At 37.1% G+C, this 26,717-nt stretch overlaps 1 protein-coding gene across 1 annotated transcript in view; it reads left to right on the top strand.

Annotated features, from left to right (window-relative positions):
* The window catches only part of Gpr149 (G protein-coupled receptor 149), a 55,288-nt gene that overhangs the window by 6,695 nt on the left and 21,876 nt on the right, over positions 1 to 26,717 (top strand). The window contains exon 3 of the mRNA XM_075950781.1: positions 2,057 to 2,508. Within this exon, the coding sequence (XP_075806896.1) occupies positions 2,057 to 2,508 (452 nt within the window). The remainder of the gene's footprint in view (positions 1 to 2,056; positions 2,509 to 26,717) is intronic.

Here is a 26,717-nt window from a genome sequence, read left to right as displayed (position 1 = left end):
ATGTATTTATCATTATTGTGTGTGATATCTAATGCATATATGATTATATGTGTAAGAGAATAACTTTTGGGAGATAGCTCTCTCTACTGTGTGAGTGAGGCCTGGACTCAAGTCATTAGACTTGAATTTCAGACATCTCTATCTACTGAGTGAGCCTTTTCACGGGTCCCCCATTTTTCTTTTTACCTCAAACTTCCTTGTGTGCTCCTGACCTGGAAGCAGATGCTCCAGTAGCACATTCTGATCATGTTTTTAAAATGTTACACATTTTTTACTCACTGTATCTCAGTTACAATATACAACTAACACTATACAGTCAGGTATTAATCATAAAATTGGTGTTTTATGGGTACCCTTATTTTCTGAGTAGTTCTAGGCTACAAATTTTTCACTTTATATCTCTTTGAAGAAGGGGAACCGATCACTAATTATGTCATCCTGTAGTTCCTCTGCTCTCAGTCTGGAAGTACCTTAAAAGTAACAACTTAACTTTACTGGACTATATTACTGGAAAAAATAAAGTATAACTCTAAATGTCACAGTATACAGGATACAGTCATCTGCTTCTACTTTTCAATTTTTTGATACAAATTTTTCTTATTTATGTTCTAGCTCACACAAAAATGAAGGATATTGATTAATTCTATTTTTCCAGGAAGCAGAACTGAGCTGTAAATCTTTGGCTCTCAGAACATTTCAGTAATAGAATGAGCAAGTGAATGCACTAGAGTGTGTTACAAAGTGAATCAAATTTTATGTGTTATCCCCATAAAAACTTTATAGCTTTTCATAATTTTTCTATCAAAGATAGCTAAATGCCTAACTGTAAAGCATTGAGATATCAGAGCAGAAAGTTCTCTTGAAAGAAACCATGTCTTAAAAGATAAAAAAATGAAGCATCAAACTGCATTTGACTATCAGTTTGATATAAGTTGATTCTTAATATATGAAAGTTATCTATTGTTGACTGACACATATACACAAAAATTGCATCACTTTCTGGTGCACAGTCTTCCAAGTCTTTGAGCCATACCCATAATTAGTAGTGTGATATTTGTAATACTTGCTCTTCTGACTGTTTAATAAAATTTATGTATCCTTGCTAAATTTACCTTGTAATTATTCGGATTTGAGAGTACTCTAAAACTGCATCCATCCACAAAATTACACATGCATTCATTAAAAAAACAAATGTATTCTCAGTTTATTTGTATGAGAAATGTAAAATGTTGCCAAATATGTCTCACACCTGTGGCCCAAAAATTGAGAGAGAAAGGCCAAGAGTTCAAAACCAGCCTGTGCTACCTGGAAAATTCAACACCACCTTTATCTCCATAGTGACAGTCAGAAAGAGAAGATTTATTTATTTATTTAAAGTATAAAAGCTACATGGCAAACTATGTTCTCATTTTAATGTGCATATTTGCAGATATAAATGTCAGAAGTATATAGATAAAACAGCTGCAGTGATTATATCTTCATAATAGATCATAATATGAAGGTTATTTTATAATCAATTTCTAGGGCAGTAGACAATATAGAACTTTTTAAAGTAAAAAATAAAAACTATAAAATTGGTGAGCTGAGGGGCTGGAGAGATAACTCAGCAGTTAAGATCACTGACTATTCTTCCACAGGACCTGGATTCAATTTCCAGCACTCTCATGACAGTTCCACGGGATCTGACACCTTCACACCCACGCACATAAAACAAATGTAAACAAATTATTAAAAATGATGAACTGAAAAACTAAAACTAAATATATTTGAGAATTTTCTAATTCACAGTTAAGTTTTGGTCATATGAGATCACCTTAAAGGCACAGTCTTTAAGATTGGCTGCTTTTCAGACTGCTCTTTTTGTAAGAGAAATTAGGCTCAGAGTAATAAGATTGAGTTTTGTAAGACATATTGCTTTGCATGCAATACAATCACTAACTGAAGATATTTTATTCCTATTAATCAGGTAAAAAAGTGCCTGTTCAGACTCATTATTTACATCCAATGATGTTTATATCTACCATATTAACTGTGGAATTTTGTTATTTTCATTCAGCCAAGAGGAAAGGTTTTGAATTCAATCTATCGTTCCAACAAAGTTATGGAATTTACAAAATATCACACGCAGATTACTATGAGGATGATGAAAATTCCATATCCTATCACAACCTGAAGAACTGTGAGTGCGAAGCTACAAAGGAGCCTGGGGGAGACAACCGCAATGTCTTCAACGCCATTACAGTAGAAATCAGCACCACGCCACCGGTGGACAGCACCACACTGTTGGGTGTCAACAAGTGCACCAATACTTCAGACATCCCAGAGGCCAAAGCCGGCTTGAACGGGGAAAAGAGCGCTTTGTCTGTTCAAACAGAAAGTGATATTAACTATGAAGAAACCACCATTTTTGAAGGTCCAGAAAGACGATTGTCTCATGAGGAGAATCAGAAACCTGATCTTTCAGACTGGGAGTGGTGCAGGAGCAAGTCAGAACGAACCCCTCGCCAGGTAAGTTCTTCCTAGGAAATTAAAAGTAAACCTAACCAAGAGTCATGTGAAAAGATGATGAGCTTATTCCTTCATTTAATCAAACCCAAGGGTGATTTCACTTGTCTCAATTGGTTTCCACAGCATCTCATTTTTATTACAAGGCCTTTGAAATATTCCATTTATTTATGTATCTTGGTTTTGCATTTCATATGTGTGTGTGTGTGTGTGTGTGTGTGTGTGTGTGTGTCAGTAGACATACATGAGATCTTTGAGAAGTATAAGGCATTTTATTTTAACCTCAAGTAATCTGTTAAAATTCACACTCTACTCCAGAGCTCTGGCTCCTGAGTCCATTGGTTAAATAAGTTAACATGTTTGTTTTAATTTTTTACACACACACACACGTGATTTATTTCAGGATGCATTCTTGTGAGCCATTTCAAGCCTTTTCAAATGTCCCATTTCTTTAAGTATAAAAATATTGTTTGGTGATAATTTAAAAGCAAAAAGAAATTATATGTGGATATCCTTCTACTTTTTCCTGATTCCAGCCTTCTGAGTGATGAGTCTCTTTTCGTGTTTCAGCATTATGTTCATACGAGCTTGTTGTTTCTAAACCCTCACATTTGATAAAGTCACCCTGGCTTGGAGGCTATACGGTTACTGGGGAGAAGGAGGCCTTTTCTGCATTATGTGCTGGAAATCTGATCACTGGTCTCAATCTCTGAAAACAAAAGCTAAACTCCAGAAATATTTTGCTAGGATTAATGTATTCATTGATTAAATGTATCATCATATAACACAAGTAGGAATATGCATTTCTATGTATGAATAATATATTTTCCTATTATCATCCTCACATCACTATTTCAAAAGTAGTAGATTATCAAAACAAGAATATAAAACATTGGGGAAACATGCACATTGTTTTAGTACTTAGGAATCTCGGAAAAAATCAAATATTTATCACAAATTTAATACTGCAGACAAAAGAAGAAACCAGAGAACAAAATACTCCACATTGTTAGAACAATAGGAGTCACCAGCTAACAGAGAACATCTCACTCTTTCCATCATTGGTTTGCTTCTGGATCATATGAACCTTTGGTTTTCTTGAACTGGAAAATCATTAATTCTCATGCTTGTGTGTGTGTGCACACATGTGTGTGCATGTGTGTGTGCGTGTGTGTGTGTGTGTGTCCAGAACCCACCCTACCTCAATGTGCTCTTCTGTTACACTATCTTTCAGCTTGACCCTTAAAGATTGTGTCTCTGTGATATTTAGTTTTTATTGTCAAAGAAACACAATTCATCTGGAAAGAAGTAACCTAAACTGAAGGATCTCCTGGTTATTCTGGCTTGTGGCTGTGTCTGTAGGATTATTTTCTTGATTAATAATTGATGTAGGAAAGTCCACCGTGGGCAGCACCATCCATAGGCAGATGATCCCATCTATGTAAGAAAGTTAGTTAAACATGTAATTTTTGCTTTAACACCTGCTTGAGAGCCTACCCTGTGTTGTGATAAATGTTACTTGGAAGTATAAGCCAAATAAACCCTTTCCTTCCTAGGTTTTGGTCATGGTGGTTACCACAAGAAAAAAAAAAACATGCTAGAACAGTCTGTCATGGATCTTACTTATACTTTTGTTGTCTTACTTTATCACAAATGTATATTTCCAATACAATATGGTATTTATGTTTTGTAAATTTAAGTTTCTTAAGACAACATAATATTGTACGTAGTTTTATATATTGTATGTAAGAGTTTGTTTTCAGCAAACATTAAATTATTTATTTTTTTAAGTTGCATATTGTCAAAATTGTCACAGGTCACCACCAGAGAGGTCGTTATCTGGTAGAAGACTAATCCTGTCATGAATCTGGTGGTTTGATATCTGAACACTAGTTGCCACCTGCTTCTTATGGCCTGTGACACAAAATATTAAGAATTATCTCAAATTTACAGTTGATGGCCATCATTTACAAAGTTTGGTAGTAGGAATTTCAAGGGTCTAACTACACCTAGAAAAAAATGAAAGACCTAACCTGTTTGCACATGTTTTCCTATTCACAGTCCTCTTTAAATAAAAAGTAAAATAACACACTAACATAAAAAACTTTGATCAATCTAGGTAGCTTTCAATTATAAAGATTTGCTGATTGCATAATGTCGTTTTGACATCTATAATAACCAAGTACCTTAGGACACTCATATAAAATGATGACAGTGAGAAAGGTGATTGGTAGTAAAGCAAGCTGGTGGTACAAGGCTCAAAACAGGTAAAAACCTATAAGAAACCAGTTGACATCAAGTATCATATTATCATGAACTTTAATATACCGAGAAATACCCATGCAGTAGATTGACGAGTGGTATGACCTTATACTCACAAACTTATTTATGATTTTCAAGATTAGCATTCGGTAAAATTATAAAATATTCATTTTTTCATTTTGTAAGGCATTTTAAATTTTTTATTCTAAATATCAACAAAATACAAGTGGAGCTGGAAGGCTTATGAGAACTTTTCCTAAGACCAGAAAACAAGTTTTATATTTTACATCTTATTAATAATATCCCATGGATGTAAATGGTGACATTTCCATTTTTAACCTTTTCTTCCAAGTAGCTTCTTCCCTCTGAAAATAATAACTTAATAGCTTATACAGTAATATATTGAGCTTTAGAAGATTCTGCAGTTGCTATATGAGAACCTTACCTAATGAAACATTTAGACTTGGTTTCTCAGTTGACGTCTAACGGCACTATATTGAATACTGTCTGTTTGTTCTTGAGATTTTAAGAGCCATAGATTTGATTTAAAGTATATTCCATAATCTCCAGGTTTCCCTTTTGATTTGTTTAATTTTTGTTGGCATTTAAGTAGTGTTAAGTTTAAAATAATTTAATAGAATTTAAAATTTTAAGTTTTTTTTAGAACTTCAAAGTATAATAGTTAGGATAGATTTAAATACAATTTAATGTAAACCACAAATTGAGGACAGTTGTAAGATTAAAATTAGTGTTAAAATTGAGTAGAAAATGCTGTTTTTTGGATGCCTATGTAATTCCTATGTGGTTCACTGTTCACATGTGTGGAAGGGGTAGCAGACATGTGGATCATTCAGCTAGAAAGTTTAAGTGTGATGATCATGGCATGACTTTGTTTCTGAAAAAAATGATAGCTTGTCCAAACCTAAAATTCCACCATTTATGAATCATGAAAATTGAGCATGAAATTATTTAGCAACTTGTGTGTCATCTCCCTAAATACTAAGCTCATAAAATTACCCATGATTCCACTTTTCCTTTGCTCTGATTATTTTTTAAGAGTTCTATACTCATTTGTTCTTAAGAATCAGGAACATCTGGGCGGTGGCTGCCCACGCCTTTAATCCCAGCACTCCGGGGTCTCTGTGAATTTGAGGTCATCCTGGTCTACAAGAGCTAGCTCCAGGACAGGCTCCAAAGCTACAGAGAAACCCTGTGTTGAAAAACAGAAAGAAAGAAAGAAAGAAAGAAAGAAAGAAAGAAAGAAAGAAAGAAAGAAAGAAAGAAAGAAAGAAAAGGAATATATAGGCAAGAAGATTGTCAGACATTTGTGGCCAGCCTGTCCTACCTAGTTTCCAGACCTGCCAGAACCACATAGCGGCTTCGTATAAAAAATAAAAAGGTAAATTAAATGAATACAATAATATTTGAGAAATAAGAATATGTAAATACCACTGTTTGAGCTCTAATTACTAAAGAATGGACCTAAGCTTATATAACAGAACAAAATTAATTCTTCCTTTTAATGAATGACCTACTAAATAATGCTACAGGAAAATATCCCGAAACACATATTTTTCCTACTCCTAAAAAAATACAACTGTTCACATTTTAAAAGAAACTATTAAAAGGCTAGATGCCAGTGTTTACAGTAACACGGTCAGTTTAATGACTCCAGAGGCTAAAACTAATCAAAGAATAACTATCGACTTCTCTAACTAAAATTACCAGAGTCAAAGAAAAATCCACTTACACCTCTATCTGGAGCCTGAGTTACCCCGGCACAGATGACTTCTGGGAGTTTATATATTTTGTTTTAACTACTTATTTTCATTTGAAGTGGTTAGTTCATCACTCAGAGGTCAGAGACCTGAAATCTATTACACTAATAAAGACAACCTTTACTGCTTTATTGTCATAAAAGTAATGTGGAATTACTACATTTGGCTTAGAAAATAAGACAAGCAAAGAAAATACACACACTCCAACCATCCAGACTTAAGAAGGTTTTATTTTGTCCTGTAAACGGTGGGTTCTTTTCCTAGAACACAATTTTGCTTTTGTCAAACATGCCACATGGGCTATTTTGGAATCTGCATTGCTCCATTCACCAGAATTATTTTCACCTCCAGTTTCTGGCTATAATGAATAAAACTGCAATGAACATTATTGACCCAGTTTTGTTGTGATAGAACGGTGCTTCCTTTGGGCAAATTCCCAGGAATGGTATAGCTGAAACATGAGGTAGATTGATTCCCAATTTCCTGAGGAAACCCATATTGATTTTTATATCAGCTATATAAGTTTTCACTCCTAATAGCAATGGAGGAGTGTTCCCCTTGCTCTACATCCTTTCCAGCATGAGTTGTCACTTGTATTTTTGATCTTATTCCCTGATAAGTGTAAGACAGATTCACAAAATATTTTGATTTGTCTTTACTTGATGGGTAAGGATGCTTAAGATTTCTTTAAAAGTTTCTTGACTGTTTGAGATTTCTCTTTTGAAAATTCTCTGTCTAGTAATGTACCCCATTTTTAAAAATTGGATTGTTTAGTTTGTTGACATTTAGTTTCTTGAGTTCTTTATATATTTTGGATATTACCCTTCTGTTAGATGTGGAGTTGGTGAAAATATTTTTCCATTCTGTATATTGCCGTTTTGTCCTCTTGAGAGTGTATGCACGCAGATATCAGGGGCCTTCCTTTATTGCTCTTTGCATTATTGCCTTAAGACAGTATCTCTGAACTAGAAGATCACATTTTAGCTAGGCCAGCTGACCAGTGAACTCTTAAAATCCATCTATGTCTGCTCCCTGTGTGGGACTACAGCATGCACAGCCTGGGTTTTTGTGTGAATGCTGTGGATTCAAACTCAGGTCCTCCTGATTACAAAGAAAGATCCCTTACCCACTGAATTATCATTTCGTGCGGCTTTTCAATCTGTTTGTTATCATGCAGACCTACAGAGTGTACAAAATTAAATGGTATAATGAGAATGTGGAAAAGTAAAGACTCATATAATACTACTGGTAGGGCTGGATAGATAGCTCAATGGTTAGGAGCACTTGATATTCTTCAGATGATCAGAGTTCAGTTCTCAGCATCCACATCAAGCAACCCACAACTGCCTGTACTTTCAGCTTCTGGAGATCTAACGCCCTCTCCTGGTCTCCAAGGGCAGCTGCACTCACATGTGCACATACCCACACAGGTAAAGGCATGCATACATGTAATTTCAAGTCACAAAAATGAATCTTAAAGAAATGAATTCCTGCTGAGAGAAATTCAAAAACATTCAAAACATTCAAAAACTCTGAAAACAAAATAGATAGTCCCATACTTCACCAACTGCTCTTTCCTATATAGCTTAGAATTGTATACTGTTTCTTAAAGCTACTAATCAAATGTGTTCTTTCAAATATGAAATGATTTTTAAATTTTATATCTGTTTCATCAGTTATACTATCTGCAGCTCAGTGATCTATGGCTGGTGGCTACAATGTTGAAAAACTCAACTGCAGGGCATTTCTATTGCTGTATTTCTCTTAGACAGTGTTGCCCTAGGACGAGTGTGTGCTTCTGGATTCTTTGTTTCAACAGCATAAGCCCCTGAAACACACACCGAATGAACAAACTGAAGTTTCAAGTGTGAGAACTGCATGTAGAAGTGTTATTTCCCATGGATCCAGAGGGCTTGTCCTTTCAGCCTTGGGCTTGTTTTGCTCTTCTTAGGAATACTCAGAATCTTCAAAATGCATTCCCATGGCATTTGGTTTTATAAAATTAATTGAAGGGGTGTCTGTATTCTTTTTTCCTAAAGAAAACAACTCATGCAAGCTTCAGGCTCTTCAAACGGCTTCAAGTCCTGATTTAAAAAGAAAGCTAAAGGAAAGCTACGCAAATGAAATGAGTTTTGCAAGTATGAATTTATAAAATACCACACAGCCAACGCCAACTCTGTAATATTTGGTGGCGCTTGAAAACATAATAAATTAAATGGTTCGAGGATACGTGGGAAAGTGATAAAAGTGTGCTGGAGAGCTGGAGGTGATTATCGAAGAACTCTGTGAACTGTTTGCTTGCAGAAATGGTCTGTGACCTAGAAAGCACACCTGTGATCCCCAGAGATGTTGACAATATCCCCCTCTCCTCTGAAGGAATGACTATGCTCTCACAGACTGCATGTTCATGCTGAAGTTTTCCCTGCTTGTGTGTTCAAGTTCACAGTCTTTTAAATATTTTAGTACATGTGTGCATCTCTCTCTCTCTCTCTCTGTCTCTCTCTGTCTCTCTCTGTCTCTCTCTCTGTCTCTCTCTCTGTCTCTCTCTCTCTCGTGGGTGTACATGTGTGTCTGCATGTGTGTGCATGCATGCATGCATGTGTGTGCCTATGGAGGTCAGAGAAGATGTTAGATGCTCCGAAGCTGAAGTTGCTGGTCATTGTGAGTTCACTCACCTGGGTTCTGGGAACTAAAGTTGGGTCCTCCAAAAGAACAGCAAGAGATCTTAATGTTTGAGTCACTTTTGAAGCCCCTAATTTCAAATTATAGAAATAAGTTTAAAATAGATAAAATCTGCCAAGCTGATTTTAAGGAGCATCCCCAACCTTGCGCCTCTCACCAAATTGTCTTTTGTCTTTGGCCTGTTAGAACCACCCTGTCACTCCCACTTGCTGTTAAGAGGCGACAGTTACCCAGCCACTCACAGTACCATTTCACAGGCAGGTTAAACACTGCCCCTCTCTTCAGCACTGGATAGATGTACTCACAGTCATCCACAGCCTTTCCATCTGAAATCCAGAAACAAGACATTTCTGATTGATCCTCGAAGAAACTCAATTATAACACTTCTCCGAATGTATATTAACTCTAAATCCGTTTCTTCGGAAGGCACAGCACACTAATTCCTGGTGTGTCTATTTATCAGCCCAAATTCTCAAGCTCTTTTAGGCTCCTGTTGCTTAGCCAGAGAACTATTTATTTGATACATATGCTGACTCTTGTTTAAACCCATTTGTATCTTCTCCCTGTTAAATGCCAGCTTGGTGCTATCTGCTAACTTACGCTGCTTCTGACTGCCTTTTCTACTGGGGAGAACGCTCTCAGATGATGATGCTATGGGCAGGTTCCTGGACCATCCTTCCTACATTTGTGTCACCCACAGATCTAAGAACTTATCTTTTACGTTTTGCATAACCTTGCTCACTAAACATTTAAGCAGGAAAAAAAGTTGATTTTATAGAAGTAAAGAGTAGAATACCAACAAATCAGTAAGAATATAAAGACAAGTCAAAGAAACAAAATGATTTAAGGATAGGAAGGGAGGTGGGCAGAGGAAAGAGGAGATCAAATAACAGGAAGTTACAGTGAGGTGGTAAGAATGAGATCTAGTGTTCTCCAGTGCAGTAGAATTGACTATAGTTCAAAACAGCTTATTAAACAATATGTAAAAACTAACTGGAAAGTGTTGGAAACTTCCCAGCACAAAACAGCAACCAACATTTAAGTTGACAAACAATCTAAATATCTTTTAATGCCATCATTAAAATTACTACCCTATATCTCATCATAGGAACAACTAGAAAGTAAAGTGGAAGAGACGTGACCAATGAGAGAAGTTTTATACACACTTATAGATAAGACTTATCATAATTTTTACTTTATTAAAAAGCATGACAACCAAGTGAATTTAGAGTTAATATGCATTCAGAGAAGTGTTAAAATTGAGTTTTTTTGTTTGTTTGTTTGATTTGTTGGGTTTTTTTTGGGGTTTTTTTTTTTTTTTGGTTTTTTTGAGACAAGGTTGCTCTGTAGCTTTGGAGCCAGTCCTGGAACTAGCTCTTTTAGACCAGGCTGGCCTCGAACTCACAGAGACCCACCTGCCGCTGTCTCCTGAGAGCTGGGATTAAAGGTGTGAGCCACCACCACCTGGCTATAATTGAGTTTCTTCAAGGATCAAAGATGGTCAAAAATGCCTTGTTTTTGGATTTCAGATAGTTAAAAAAGCCATGGGAGGCACCTACACCATAAAAGGAGAGAACTGAAGTCCACAAATTTTCCTGTGAAACCCAAATCTTCATGGCATGAGCTCTCTGTCTCTCTTAGTAAAAATAAATGTAAAAAGCAAATGCCAATGTTATTATTATAATCCCCTTAGTTTCCCTTGTATTTAATATAGCTTTCCTCCTCAATTTTGACAATGATTCCATTGGTAACATATTAATATAAATGTAAGAGTGAGTTTATTTGTTGCCATTAATTTGCTTGTTTATTCAGCAAGCATTTTTCACAGAGCAGCTGTCTATATGAAGTTGCAAGTCCCATGCCTTCCAGTTACCTACAGTGTGGGCAGTTGACTTGCATACAAATGACTGCATCTCAGGCAGAAAAACGAGTGTGAAGAATGAAGATAAGGCTCTGTAGACTCGGGAGGTGGGGAAATGGAACCAGCATCCTTGAGAAGGTGTAGAGCTGTCTTGAGCTCACACTGTCCTCCCATCCCAAAGCTCTATACTCTGGTCTTTCAAATTCTTTTTCATCTGTGGAGCTTGGAACCATTCCAAAAATTGTGACCATTTCTTGTCTCATTTGTAATGTTCACTTATTCCAATGAGAAACATTTCTACATTTTGAATATGCAATCTCTCTCCTACTTCCCTTAAGGCTATGGGCAAATCTGTTTAGAGATGTCAGGGTCTCGCGCAGTAGCAAGGCTCTCCTTTATGACTTCTTGTGTTAATTTGGACCCTTTATTTTCATGAATATTTTCTCGACATTTAAAAAATTTCCTCAAGTATAAAGAAGCAACTAGAAGCTGAAAATAAAGTCTTTTTTCCATACCATCTCTTGTCAATAGTGAACCTGTTCCCTTCTGTGATCTTCTGATGTGAACATATGATCCAAAGACCTTTTTTTTTATTGCTTTGGTAGCTTTGCAAGCTGTGCTTTCTCTCTCTCCGTTTCCCTAAGAGCAATCTTATTGTCTTTAGGGGTGATTAGCATAGGCCCTCTGTCAGGGTCCAGCTTTGATGGGGTTTGCACGTTTCCAGGGTAGGGGCAAGAGGATTAGAATTATTAAGCAAAAGGAACAGAGATATGACAGAAATAAAAGATAGAAACACAGAACACCAGGAGGGAAATTTAGTGAATATTGAAATAGCCCACGTTTATTTTCCACATACCCTATTCCAAAAGGGGAGGGGGAGGCAACAAACTTTACTAACATGATATAAGGAATATACAGAGCATCCTTAGTCAAACATTCTGTTGTTTGGACAGGACGTGTAATGACCTCACCTTAGACCAAGTATCCTGCAGGCAGTCAGTCACTCCCAGGAACCTCCTGTTAATCTCCTTGAAGGAGCAGGAATAGACTTGAATTCTCTGACCTTTGGTCAAGGTGGAGCAGAGCCACCTCTAGACTCTAAGTACTAACCACACCCTAGGTCAGCATCTCTTATTTGTACCCTCACCTGCTGTCAACAACTTAGAGAGAGCAAGAATAAACTCAAACTCTCTGACCTTTAGTCAAGGTGGAACGGACTTACATCTGTGGCCCTCCTTAAGCCTTCTAAATTGACCCACCTGAAATTTAAGACACATCTTTCTTCACTATGCAATTGGATCACTGTGATTATACTGGAATCACAATCTTCAACACCAAGGAAGGGATCTGTTCTCTCTTTCCCCAAATTTGTCTTTTGAAAGTTTAGAGATAGCTTGCTTCCTGCGGCCAACATCATAATAATACAGATATTGTGTAGCCTAGGAATACCTACTCATTTTCCTCTCATGTGTCCAACCATTTCAATGTTGTCAGCCTCCTTTTCCTTCTCACTGGTCAGTTAATAAACTGCTCTTTTTGTCTACTCCACTCTGATAGATAAAACTGCAAGGAAAGTGAAAATATGTCAGGCGATCTTCTTGTATCTGAACATCCCTTCGAGCAGGAGCATTTGGAAGTGCTGCCTTGCCTCTGGGCAAACAGATTCTTCCGTATTCAGAACCAGAGCTTTGTTCAAGAGTCATCCTTTCTACACTGAAAACTTGACCTACAGATATACACTTCATTGAATGGCAGTATATGCTAAGCCATAAAACTATCTTAAACACCCAGAAAAGCAATGTCACCATTTATGATAAGATCCACGAGTTTTATGCAGTTTTATAAAAGACAGAATTTTAGAGAATACTAGCTATTCTTGGACATTTTATCACTTGGGAAAAGATGACATTTGAGCCAGTTCTTGCCTGCCACAGATCATACAACTTTGTAGTAAAATCTAAATGGAGACAAAGTTATCATGATCCTATGAAACAGAGTATCTACAATTTTAATGTTTCCAACATATGCTTTGCCAGTGTTCATTCATTTGGGAATAACCATTAAATAAATTAGATTGATTTATCATGGCAGCTTAGCTGTTTACCACTGTGACAAAATTTCAAAGAAAAATTGATTTAAAGAAGGAAAGGTGGTTTTATTTTGGGTCATACCTTTGGAAGATTTAATCCAAGATCAACTGGCACCATTGCTGTGGGTCTGAGGTGGTGAGACAGCCGTCATGGTGGCAGGGGATGGTGAGCAATCTGGAAACAGAGTGGCAGAAAAAAGAAAGAAAAGCAAGAGCCTTTCTCTAACCAACTCTAACTCTAATTTCTACTAACACCTAGTAAAATGCCATTAAATTGTGAAGCTCTTTAATAATAACTAATTAATAATAAACTATCATTAATTATGTCAAGGCCCTCATGATCTGTTACTATTTAATGATTGAATTCACACACACACACACACACACACAAAAAAAAAACACAAGTCAGGGACCAAATCTACAACACATGAGACTTCTAGGGACTTCTTTGTATCCAAACCATAACGAATGTATCTTCAAAATCAATAGTTACTCTGTATTTTCATTTTAGTAGTGACCAGTATAATGGAATATTTTAGATAGAACACTGGCTTTAGAAACAAGCAAATCTGAGTTCTGTCTGGGCTCCTCTTCTCTGTATTCCTGAATTTTTATTGGATATACATATATATATATATATACATATATATACATATGCGTGTATATATATATCATCTTATATATGCATATATAAAATGATTTGGTTATATAAGCCAACCAACAGAGGTCAAATAATGCAATATAAGATGGATAACAAACACACTATTGTAGTGCCATTTCATTTGTATTTTAATAAATAAAGCTTGCCTGAGCATCAGAAAAGTAAAACAGCCATACTGGCCAGCCATACAGACCAGCCATACAGACCAGGCAGCAATGACACACACTTTAATCCCTGTAGGCACACTAGCTTGCCATAGAAACCAGGTGGTACTGCTGCACGCCCTTAATCCCAGAACTAGAGAGGATGATAAAGTGGGAGGAGACAGGTCTCAGTCTCAGTCTCATTCTGAGATTCTTGGAGGCAGGATCACCATTTTGGACTGAGGTAGAGGTAAGAGCCAGTGGCTCGCTGTTTTGGTTTTTTGACCTTCAGGTTGAACCACAATTTCTGTCTCTGAGGTTTTACTAATTGTGCTTCATGTTTATTATTATTCCAGTCACTCCTGTACCAATCAGGTATTCACTGAGTATATACTATCGGGCACTGTGCTTAAAGCTAGTGGTAGAGCAGTTGATACAATGAACATTTTTTTTCTGCCCTCGTGGAGTTAATCTATAACATAAAAGAGAAATTTAAAGATACAAATTTTTATAGGCATATGGCGCCATTTGATAGGAAACTTAGAAAATATTTCCAAGAATATAAGTATTGAATTTGAACCTCAGTGATAAATAAGATTTAGCAATAACAAATTCTTGAAAATAGTTCAGGCTCCAAAGTATTCCTTCATCTCTAAATCTTAGAACAATGGGAAGAAGACAGGCATCCTACACATATTTCCCCAAATTGCTAATGAGTTCAGTTGCTCTGAGTACTTCAAGTCTGCCTGCAAAACTATTTACCATCTACATACGTCTTAATACTATGACTTTAGGAAGGCAGCTTTCTAGCTACTGATTCATGGAAGTAAACAGTGAAGCAGAAATCATGTGGAAATAATGTGCTAATGTCAACAGAACATAGCAATGTGCCATCAAGAATGGCTACATTCTTTATACATTTATACATAGAGATATCAAAATGACAGTTTTGCAAAAGAGATACCAAATTGAATTACCTTATGGCAGTTTGTACTAAAGGCTCACTGGTGTCCACTGGAGAACACGTTCATTAAAGTGTCTCTGTGAGCATCAGTGAAGTCTTTTGAAAAGGATACTTAAAGCCCACCCACAAGATGTGTCTTAACCAAACATGGTGTGTAAGAAAAACATCATCTAAGGAAGCAACAGCTTTTCTAACATTTGTTAAACTCATGGGACTGGTATAAAGATTGGTTACTGAGATATAATTTATTTTAAATATATACAACTATCAATACATAAATTATACATATAGGAGAATCAGAAGGAAAACCTTAAGTATAGGTGAGAGTTCTGTTGACTGAATGAATGACAGTCAAAGCAACTGCATTTTATGCTCAAATACAGAGGTGAATTAGATATTAACAACTGAGTTGTTCCCCTGCTGTTTGCTTAAAAAACACAAACTCAGGGTGTCAAATACATTATCAATGATTTCTCAATAATAATACTTCAATAGTAACCCACATCATTCCTTCAAATGCTTCTAGCAGACTTAGCACATAAGTGGACATTAGTCTATGTCCCAGAGTTGCCAGTAACCTAGGAAGCACTCTGAACTCTAAGTGGGCTTTGATTCAACATGGGGATGACAATTCCAGAAGAAATTTAGTTTCATGAAAAAACCCAAGATGATCAAAAATGAGGATCCTAGTCTAATCTAAGGATGAAGCTGCTATTTATTTCACCAAACATTGATGGACATTTTTTAAATGTTTTTGAGAAAGGATAAGGTCTTCCCAGTAATTTTATCTTCAAAAATTAATTTTACAGAAAATTTTCTTTGCTTTTAAATGTTCTTAAGCTCAACTATTATATGAGAATTAGCGTTATTTATTAATTTCCTTTTGATAAGAAATTCACTTTATGTCTAGACTTGCTGGCTTGTACTTCACAAGTGTGATCTCTGAAGTTCCTGCTAAACCAAAAGAATCTTATGTCCTGCTAATGACTCTTATCCACATCTGGGCATTAAATTTGCATAAGATAATATAAAAATTAGATAAACCCCAGGGCCACTTCAAACTAAGCAGTTGCTACTCTTGGCACATCAGCTCCAGCGTGTGATGATTTTATAAATAATTGCTCCCAATGAGCTGCCCAAGCTGAGTATCATTAGGCCATTTTTTTTATAAACCAGCATTGTAAAGTAATAAAAAAGAAAACTAAGTCTAGCTATTTACCTCCCTTTTCTGCTTGTCTTTATTTCAGTCACACTGAGCTCTGTGAATAGCTCAAGATGTTCCATATTTTAATCTGATCAAATCATGAAAACTAAGCAGAGTTTACTTCATCTGGTATCCCTTAGCTACACGAAGTCAACCCAGCAGTGATAATTATGGTAGTCCATGAACAAATAATATTGCTTCTTCTGAAATCATTTCCACATTAATGAGATGAATCACGATATTTTGATTTGGGGATATTTATAAGAATAACTGATCCTTAGACTTCTTCTTCAGTCAGATTTCAATTCTCACAGTTGTTCTGTCTACCCCACCTCCTAATGGCATACAGAGTTGTTGATGCGTCTTTGTTTCTGAGCAGTATTGAACTTCTTCCTGTCCTCAGCCTTATATACTGGGAGACCATACTCATACAATTCAAATGTAGTCATGATTCTATATAATCCATCCAGCAGTTGGAGAAAAAGATCATTTAATCTAAACAAGGAAATATCAGGTAGATGAATTCCCCATGATTTTATTGGCTCTATAAAGCAAACTTTTCTTCAGTGAGTCTTTTTAAGAATTAAGATTTTTTTTTCTAGCCAGGCAGTGGTGGTGCATGCCTTTAATCCCAGCAGAGGCAGAGGTAGAGGCAGACAGATCTCTGTGAGTTCAAGGGCAGCCTGGTCTACAAGAGCTAGCTTCAGGACTGGCTCCAAAACTACAAAGAAACCCTGTCTTAGAAAACAAAACAGCAAAAAAAAAAAAAAGAAAGAAAGAAAGAAAGAAAGAAAAGAAGAGAAAAGAAAAGAAAAGAAAGAAAGAAAGAAAGAAAAGGCAAAAAAGAAAAGATTCTTTTCTATTAAAGCATGGAAGACAACATGGATAAGAAAAAAAATAGTTTCTTAACTTTTTTTTTTTTGTGGTTTTTTCGAGACAGGGTTTCTCTGTGTTTTTGGAGCCTGTCCTGGAACTAGCTCTGTAGACCAGGCTGGTCTCGAACTCACAGATATCCACCTGCCTCTGCCTCCCGAGTGCTGGGATTAAATGCGTGCGCCACCACCGCCCGGCACTTTCTTAACTTTTTATTTGCTTAATTCTTAATAGTACATAAACATTTATGTGCTACCTATTCTTATACTTTATCTAACTAGTGAGTGCTAGTTCCTTTGACCCAAAAATATAAATAAATTGAACTATGATCATCAGTCCAATATGTTGACAACTAGGTCTGTAATAAAAGGTTTATGTTCATATATAAAAGATACATTATCTACAAATAGTATTAAAGTAGATACCACTCTTTATTGTAAACTTCATATCATAACTTGATTTTTATAAATACTTGATTAACTTTTATCAATATCTCATATACACAGGTAATACAAGTGCAATTTACAATTTGAGTTCTGTTTAATATTTAAGATACCAGTAAGAGAAATGAAAATTAATCAACAAAGACACATGTGAAACTCATTTTTCAATGATATAAATTTCTAATTGAATCAAAAAATTGCTCTATTTTTCATATTGTTTATGACACAATGGCTACCTAAAGGATGTAATTTTTACTTAACCAACATTAATAACACTTTTGCATTTCTTTCTAACGTTTAGATAGTCAATAAAACAGTAAATGGGCTCTGACATACACCATGTCCTGAATTTCTTGGCCTAAGTACTCTACTCTAGTTAGTTTCATGGTCTCCGAGAGATATTACTGAATAATGGGTTGGGAGGTATGTATCAGCACATGTATCCTAACAGGGAGATACAATAGGATAAATATCTCAAGATGAAAGATAATCATGAAATACTAGGCTTCCTGAGTCCCCAGGGAAAAGTGAGTGCATTGTCTGCCCACTTTGCAGCCCCACAACACAGGACAATCCAGCCTCACAATGCAGGACAATCAGACGCGATAGGGAGTCAAGTCAAAGCAAGAACTCAGTCTATTACTGTGAGCAGTTGCTTATAAAGGTTAAGCAACATCCTGTGACGTAAGGGTACCTCCAGCCAATGAGAGGCAGTCAAACCCTCCCCCTGGCTGGAGGGGCATCTACCCAGTTTTTGCTGTCTCATCCTCACTCAAATTTGAGCCAGGCTTTTCTCCATCCTACTGGCCCCAAAGTCTAGCCCCTGAACTTGAGCCAGGCTTTTTTCTGTTCTATAGGTCTTAAGGTACAGGCCCTGAGATAATTGTGGCCCAACAATGAAATAGTATGGAATTGATCAGGTGTCAGTTTTGAGGCTTACTTTGTTTTATTTTACTAGCATTCATTAAATAGTAATATTGCGCATTATAAATCATTATGATTTTAAAAATATAGGGCTGGCAAGATGGGTTGATGTTTAAAAGGGCTTCCTGTCAAGTCAGCTGACCTGAGTTTGCATCTTGCAATACAGCCACAGTCCTTCATTACATATAAGAACAAAGCACGCTTACTTCCTCATTTTATTTCTTGTCCAATTATCCTGTCTAGGAATTCCTACTTATATCTCCAACAGAAGTGGTAGGGGTAGACACCCTTTCCTCGTTGCTGATCTTAGAGGAAGGTCTTTGAAAATAAGTTGTCGGCACTGGTGAGATGGCTCAGAGGATAAGAGGATAAGGCTGCTCTTCCAGAGGTCCTGAGTTCAGTTCCCAGCAACCACATGATGGCTCATAACCATTTGTAATGAGATCTGGTGCCCTCTTCTGTCCCACAGGGATACATGCAGGCAGAGTATTGTATATATAATAAATAAATCTTTTAAAAAAAAAGAAAAGAAAAGAAGTTGTCTATTAAGTGCAATGTAAGCAATGAACTCATTCAAGGAAACTTTCCTAGCTTGCTGAGTTCTTATTACAAAAGGATGTTTAATCCATGCCACCATTTCTCTATCAGTCAAAATGACTCTGTGATATGCATTCTTCATCTCGTTAATGTGTGATAGAGTACCCCTCTTGCTTCCCAGAACTAACTCACACTTGGTCACAATGTGTGCTCTGGTTAGTGAGAAGTAGTTTCTTTTCCCAGTTGTTTGTTTGTTTTAGGTCTCTGTGGACCCATTGGCCTCAAATTCATGGCAGTTCTCTCACCATTGCTCCCAAGTGCTGGGATTTCAGGCACGACCCACCATGCCCAATATCCTCATCTCATTTTTGTTCTTATAATAAAATACCCTAAGGAAAAGCAACTTAAGGGAGGAATGGTCGTGGGGCGGGGGAGGCTAGCTCATATTTCTAGGTTAAAGTCTGTCAAGTGCCCGAAGCAGCTATTCACATCACAGTTAAGGGTGATGAGAAACAGATGCAAGAACATTGGTATTCAGCTCACTCACTCTTCTCTATTACAGCCCAAAGCCCCAAAACAGGCAATGATGCCCATGCACCTTCAGAAGGGGTCTTTTCATGTCAGTTAAGGCCATCAAGAAACTTCCCCCACAGACATACAGACATACCCACAGGACAATCTGATCTAGATAATCCCTTAGTGGAACTTCTTCCTTGGTGATTCTAGGTTGTGTCAAGTCAAAAATTAAAATGAATAATCACACTCAGGCTGCAGTTTTGATCTATTCTTTTTTCTTTTTCTTTTCTTTTTTTTTTTTTTTTGGTTTTTCGAGACAGGGTTTCTCTGTGGTTTTGGAGCCTGTCCTGGAACTAGCTCTTGTAGACCAGGCTGGTCTCGAACTCACAGAGATCCGCCTGCCTCTGCCTCCCAAGTGCTGGGATTAAAGGCCTGCGCCACCACTGCCCGACTTGATCTATTCTTATTAGAAAATTGGCTTACAGTTTTCTTTTCTTGTGGCGTTTTGGTCTGGCTTTATTGGGATAGTAATGCTGGCTACATAAAAATTAGTTTCAAAACATTTCATCCTCTTCAGTGTTTTAGAAAAGCTTGTGAAGGGCTGTTGTAATTCTCTGCATGCTAGCTCTAATTACCTAGTGAGATGCCATCTGGGCTTTCTTTAATGGAGTTCTTTGATTATTTATTCAGTTTTTCCATTAATCACAACTTTGTTCAGATTACTTATTTTTTACAATTCAGTCATGGCAGGATGCTTGCTTACAAGATTTTGTTTATTTCTTCTGTGTCTTCTAATTTATTAGTATATAGTTGTTTATTATAGTTCCTTACTATAAGTTCTTATTCTCCTTTCTTTACTGTTAGTCTACTTAATGGTTTTTTTTTCTCTCTCCCCCCCCTCTCTCTCTATATATATACATATATACATATATATATATATATATATATATATATATATATATATATATATCCATTCAAACATTAAACTCTCAGGAAGCTAGGAGTGTAACTCAGTGGTAGCGCTCTTGCATCTCCATTCTCCAGAACAAAATAATAAATAAATCATTCTTGCTGATTTTTTTTAGTTTTCTGTTCTCTATTTCATCTATCACTAATCTTAATTAAGTTTTTCCTTTTTTGACTTTTGGGCTTGTTTCATTCTTCTTGATCTAGTTACTTGAAGCACATGGCTGTGTTATTTTAGCACATAAACATACATTTTAATATTGCTTTGCCCTATCCAATAAGTTTGGGTATGACACTTTGGATTTTCATCTGTTTCAAAGTATTTTGTGACTTCATTTCTGACTCATTAGTTGCTTAAACATATGTCTAATTGCCACATTATTTGAGTTTTCCAACCTTTCTTCTGTCATTAATTTTTATTTCTATTTCACTATTATTTAAAATGACATTTGGTTTGATTTCAGTCCCCTTGAATGCATTAAGATTTGTTTTGTCATTAAAAATGTGATTTGTACTGAAAAACACCCTGTGTGTGTTTGAGAAAAATGTGTATTCTGTTGCTGAGGGAGTGTTATGAATAGTTCTATCAGCCCCACTTGATCTATTGCTTCGCTCACAACATCTATTGTTCATTGATATTTTTATGCAAACACTTTACCTATTATTGAGACTTAGGTATTGAAGTTCTCCATCGTTATCATATTGGCGTCAGTTTTTGACTATTGCCCTACTGGTGTTTACTTTACATGTTTAGGGGTTGTGTTACCATGAGTGGGGGCAACACTTTCCAGTAAGGTAAGCCTCACATCCCCTCTCTCTTTCTCAAGGTAAACACTGCTCCAACTCTCTGTGATAACCACTTCTCAGTTCCTTCTAATGCTTTTACCATTTTGATATAAACCCCAAGGGGATTTAATTTAGTCGCAGCTGTTCTCAAAGCATATTAAATATAATAATAGCTCATCCATTTGTATCACAGGTAGAGAAAAAGAATTCCCAGTTTTGTTTCAGCTTTTTCTTCTCAGGGTTGATTTATCAGTTCTCTGGAAAGTGCCTGAAGTGAGCTTGGTAAACTGATGGCTTATTCTAAGAAACCCTGGTTCTTTGGATGCGTCTCATTTTTTCCTACATTGCTATAGGTAGGAAAAGGTCTGCCTTTTTGAGGTTTAATAAGATACCCAGATATAGTGATAGTTCTCAGGGGGAATAATTTAAGCTCACTGACTCAAATTCTTCAGAAGGTCCCTAATACTTGTCATCTTCCACATCTTTCATAGATAGAATTTGTTTATATTCAATGAAAGACTGTCCAAAGCCTGTCTTAAAGGAACCAGAGAAGGAAGTGGTCTCTCCTGAGGTCAGATGCATGTTGCATAAGGGAGCTTGTTTACACTACAAATTGTATCCTGTGCAATAGGGAGATGAATAGTGGCTTCGCTTGGAGGGCTGATCTCTTTTAAAATAAATATTTAAAACGTTTTGATGAACATTTTGATGAGGCTAATGGAATTACGCCATGAAATACTCACACTTACTTCCTGATAGTGTGTCTTTCAGATTAGACCTGAGTTTTTGTATGTCTGTGGTAGGTTGTCAGGCTGATCCTAGCTTGGAACTCCACAGTTGATACCTCTGTTCACCACTGGGAGTGTTGTAACTGGGGGGGGGGGGATCTTTGTACTCAGATTTGGGCACCTGAAGGGTGGAATTTTCCACTTTTGATCCACAGTTATGTGTTTGATCTGTCTTGACCCTTGGCTCCCTAAACTGAAAAAGACTAAAAGAACACCTATGTCCTACAGCAACAAGCGGAAACAGGCTAAAATCGCGATGTTTTCTAATACTAGATCTTTGTTGTTAAGAACCTAACTGCTTGTACACGGATAGTTAACATTTGTGTGTCATTAGTTATCCCCTTTCCCTCTCCTAGAAGGGTCTGAGTTACAGGAATTTGTCAGTGTTATTGTGTTAGACAATGGAGATATTAGAATATATGGCGGCCCCTTAATGACCTCCTAGGGACATAGTCTATGTGTAGACTTGGTGCGAAGAGCTTCTCTGAAACTGCACAGTAAGTTAGTAGATAGCATGGTCAAATTCTACCCAGTGTCTGACTCTAAGATTAACTTTCTACTGTTCATGCCCTACTTGTTCCCTGAGAATAGCTCTGCATAGATTTGACAGTAATCACTAATGATTGGTATAATGAAATCATACAAAGACATTGTACCCAAGGGTATTATGCCACTAGTTAAGTTCCTCTTTCAAGTTTTAAGCTTTTTAGTGCTCTCAAGGATGAGAAGTATGAAAACTCCCTTTAGAATTTTTATCTCAGTAAAGCTCCAGGGATTAGGAATGATAACCAGGCAGAATAATCCCCATATTCATCAACCTTGTCTTTGGCATATAGCAGGGATACTGTACTGTGTTTCTTTTTAGCAAGTGATAACTCTAGCTAAGGATATCTAAGAACTAACTGATGAAGATACAACTCATGAACAAAAATACATACTTAGCATGTATACCCTTTAATAATGATACTTACACCATTAATAATATCTATTTCCCTAACACAGAGATGTACTCAGTCACATCACAAATTAGAGAATCCCTCTTAGGGGCCACAGTCTATTTACACGCCCTTTTAGAGTATGCCCATTGAAGTTTCCAAAAGGGAACTAGAAAAAGAGAAGCTAGTGATTCAGATACAGTCATCTGGTGTTCAGAACAAGCATGAATATTTCTTCCACAGCTGTTCAATGGGCAAAGCGAGTGGTTGTCTGGACCAGACAAACACAACCATAGACACTAAATTAGCTGTCTCCTGGCACAGTTGACTTTGCATCAAGGCGCAGAAGTCCTAGAAGCTCAGATGGCTTCTTGGTTGCCTTGCAGAATTTGGACCATAGTCTGGCTCTGGATCTGTTTAAATATGCGATAATTTGGTGGGTTCTTTGCCTTTTTTTTTTCTCATTCAAAAATTGCGACATTTGAAAAGGAAGGAAGTGGATAATCCCAGGTCTTTCCCAGCTTTGATCTTTAGTTTGATCACAGTTTGATCTTGGCTTCATGCATCACACACTCTCCAGATCCGACTTCAAGAGTCTTTCCAAAGAATCAAGATTTTTTCCCACCCTGGTTAAATAGAAGCCTACATTTTAACCTTTAGTGCAGCTATATAATTCCTACCTTTGCTACTTATTATTTAGTCTACTCCTTTCTGTTACAGAGCTGTGTAACCGAGGTAGTTAGTGATGAGGCAAATAGACTTTAGTTTTAAATGACTAGTTTTATATTTGAAGTGTGCCTAAATGCTTTATAAAGTTAAAAAAAAAGTCTGATGCAGTGAAATAGTTGTATCGTTGCTTAGCTAGTAACAGTGATTTGCAATCTGTCCCTTAAAGTTGAAGCTCGTTGGAGGCTTTTGGGGCGTGCCCAGAGCCTTCTCTCAGCTACAGCACTGAGCAATCTGACCATCCAGAATTTTCAACACTTAAAGTGTTCCTGAAGAACACTTGGGGATGCTTAAAGACTGTTGCCGTCACCTAAGATCCCTTATGTAGCTTTCTTTCTTCCTGTCTCAGCCTGCCTGAGTCCTTGTAATAAAATACCACAAATAAAATAAATTCATTTCTCAGTTGTAGAATTTGAGAAATCCAGGTTAGATATCTTCAGTTTCAGCATCTGAAGATGGCTTTGGTTCACAGACAATTGGTTGATTGCTGTGTCCACATATGGTGGAAGGATCAATCAGTTTTCTTTGGGCCTACCTAACAAGGGTATTAAACCCCTTCATGAGGCAGGTCTCTCCCCAAAATTTTGCATCTCCTAATACAATCATCCAAATTATTAGAGTTTCAGTATATGAATTTGGAAAAGTGGAAAGTGTTTAGACCATATATAGCATTCCCTCAGAGATCAAGGCATGCGTGTAACGCCACTGGTAGGATAGGAGACCCTGAAAACTGGTGAACTACCCCAAAACAAAGGGAAAATCAGGGCTTCATCATGAGTGAGTGAACCTGTGACTTAAAAAGAGTTCTTAACAACCCACGTAACTATGTAAAGTCAAAACACGTTTAAAGCTGTTTCAGTGCCAAGCTCTGTGGGTCTGTGAGAGATTCAGCCCAAATCAGAAGCACAGCTTTTCTCTATAGAAGAAATCTATCTATCAACACGTGCCTGTAAGCAAAGACAGGACAACTTACTACGTGGTCTGTGGTGATTGAGTGTGTCCTCTGGGCAACTTCTCAGCCCCATTGTTTCCCGTCTCTGCCTTCCACAGTTCTCCCAAACTGGGTCTCATTTCATCTTCTGCAGATCTAGGCTAGATGCTTTTGGAGTCCTTTGGGCTTTAGCAGAATATAAATACATAGCTAGGAATTCAGTTCTCAGTCAACCAGAATTATTACAGGATCCCTTTCTACAGGTTGGCCCCAGATACAGAGCATAGGCATTATGTCCTGAGTTGATATCATAAGGTTTTATTGCTGAGAAAGGACACCATGACCATGAGAACTCTTATAAAGAAAAACATTTATTTAATTGGGGGGGGGGGGCTGGCTTACAGTTCAGAGCTTTAGTCCATTATCATCATGGCGGGAAACTTGTCTGTTATGGGGCAGGCATATAGTGGTGTGTTATTTGTGTTGTAATAAATAAAAGTTTGCCTGAAGATCAGTGCAAAGCAGCCACACTAGTCAGCCATACAGGCCAGGCAGTGGTGGCACACACCTTTAATCCCAGCAACCTCACTAGTCAGCCATACAGGCCAGGCAGTGGTGGCACACACCTTTAATCCTAGCAGCCACACTAGTTAGCCATAGAAGTCAGGCAGTGGTGGTGCACGCTTTTTAATCCCAGCACTAGAGAGGATTATAAAATAGGAGGTGATGGGTTTCATTCTCAGTCTCAATCTGAGAATTCCTGGAGTCAGAATAGCCATTTTGGTCTGAGGTGCAAGTAAGAGCCAGTGGCTGTCTGCTTTGCTTCTCTGACCTTCAGGTTGAACCCCAATTTCTGTCTGTGGGTTCTTGTTATTCGTGCTACACAGGCATGTTGCTAGAAAGGTCACTGAGAATTCTGCATCTGAAACCACCACAGGGAGCAGGAAGAGACAGTGAGCCATTAAGCCTGGCTTGAGATTCTGAGAGCTCAAAGCCCAGCTCCAATGACACACTTCCTCCAACAGAGCCACACCTACTCCAACAAGGCCACACCTCCTTATAGTGCCACCCCTGTGAGCCTAAAGGGGCAATTTTTATTCAAACCACCACAGTTGCTATAGCTCAACCCAAATTAGAGCCATTCTGTATAGAATTTGCCATTCCAGTCCTACATTCTGTCCACATAGAAGACAGACCAGTTCATTCAAAACAAGTTCCCTAAAGGACCAATTCTTAATAGATTAACTGCTGAGCTTAATAAACCCAGCAGCAATCTTTTTTAAGGAACATTACTTTGAAATGTTTTAAATTATCTTGGATATGTTAGAAATTAAGGCTATAGGCAAGGATATATTTTGCTTAAGTGTAAACAAAAGCATATCCTTCTGAATATATTGAATAAGCAGAAATATTCTTATGAATCTTCAGTGTAAAAACATTCTTAAAAGAAAATGAACTGGTCTTACTTTGGCATTTGATAAATAGGAAATTATTACTAACACAGAGCAAAACATGATCACTAATAGAATGCGCTCAGGACCATCCACCAGGACTCAGATTTTTAATCTTTTTTTTTTTATCTTGGATCATTTACCAAACTATTTTTTCTATGTCCATTCCCTAAGTTCTCTTACTTCCTCTGCACTCTCCACCCACCCAACTTTATGTTCTTTTTCTCCTTATTTCTCTTTCAGAAGAGAAAAATGAGAAACCAAAAAAAAAGAAAAGAAAAGAAGCACAAAAATACTGCACAAAAATGAAAATCAAAACAATAAGGCAAAAAAAATTTCCAAACAAATGAAACAAAAATCAACAAAAATACCATTGAGTTTATTTTGTGTTGGCCAACTAAGTACTCATGGGCATGGTGTAGTTGATATATCCAATGAGACTCCATTGGAGAAAACTGATGTTCTATTTGCCAGTGGGTACTAAGTCAAGATGACATCTTGGTAAGGGATAGGACCCAGTGTCTACTTTCAGTTCTCATTGCTGGGACCCTATCTTGAACCTATGGAGGCCCCATCTCTTTGAGTTCATATGTGCATCATAGTCTCTCTAAATTCAGGTACACATCAGCCCTTTATTGTGCTGGCAAAGCACTGTTTCCTTGAAATTATCCATCACCTCTGGCTCTTACAAC

Source organism: Microtus pennsylvanicus, chromosome 16, assembly GCF_037038515.1.
Source record: "Microtus pennsylvanicus isolate mMicPen1 chromosome 16, mMicPen1.hap1, whole genome shotgun sequence".
Lineage (NCBI taxonomy): Eukaryota > Metazoa > Chordata > Mammalia > Rodentia > Cricetidae > Microtus > Microtus pennsylvanicus.
This window is presented reverse-complemented; position numbering and strand designations above follow the sequence as displayed.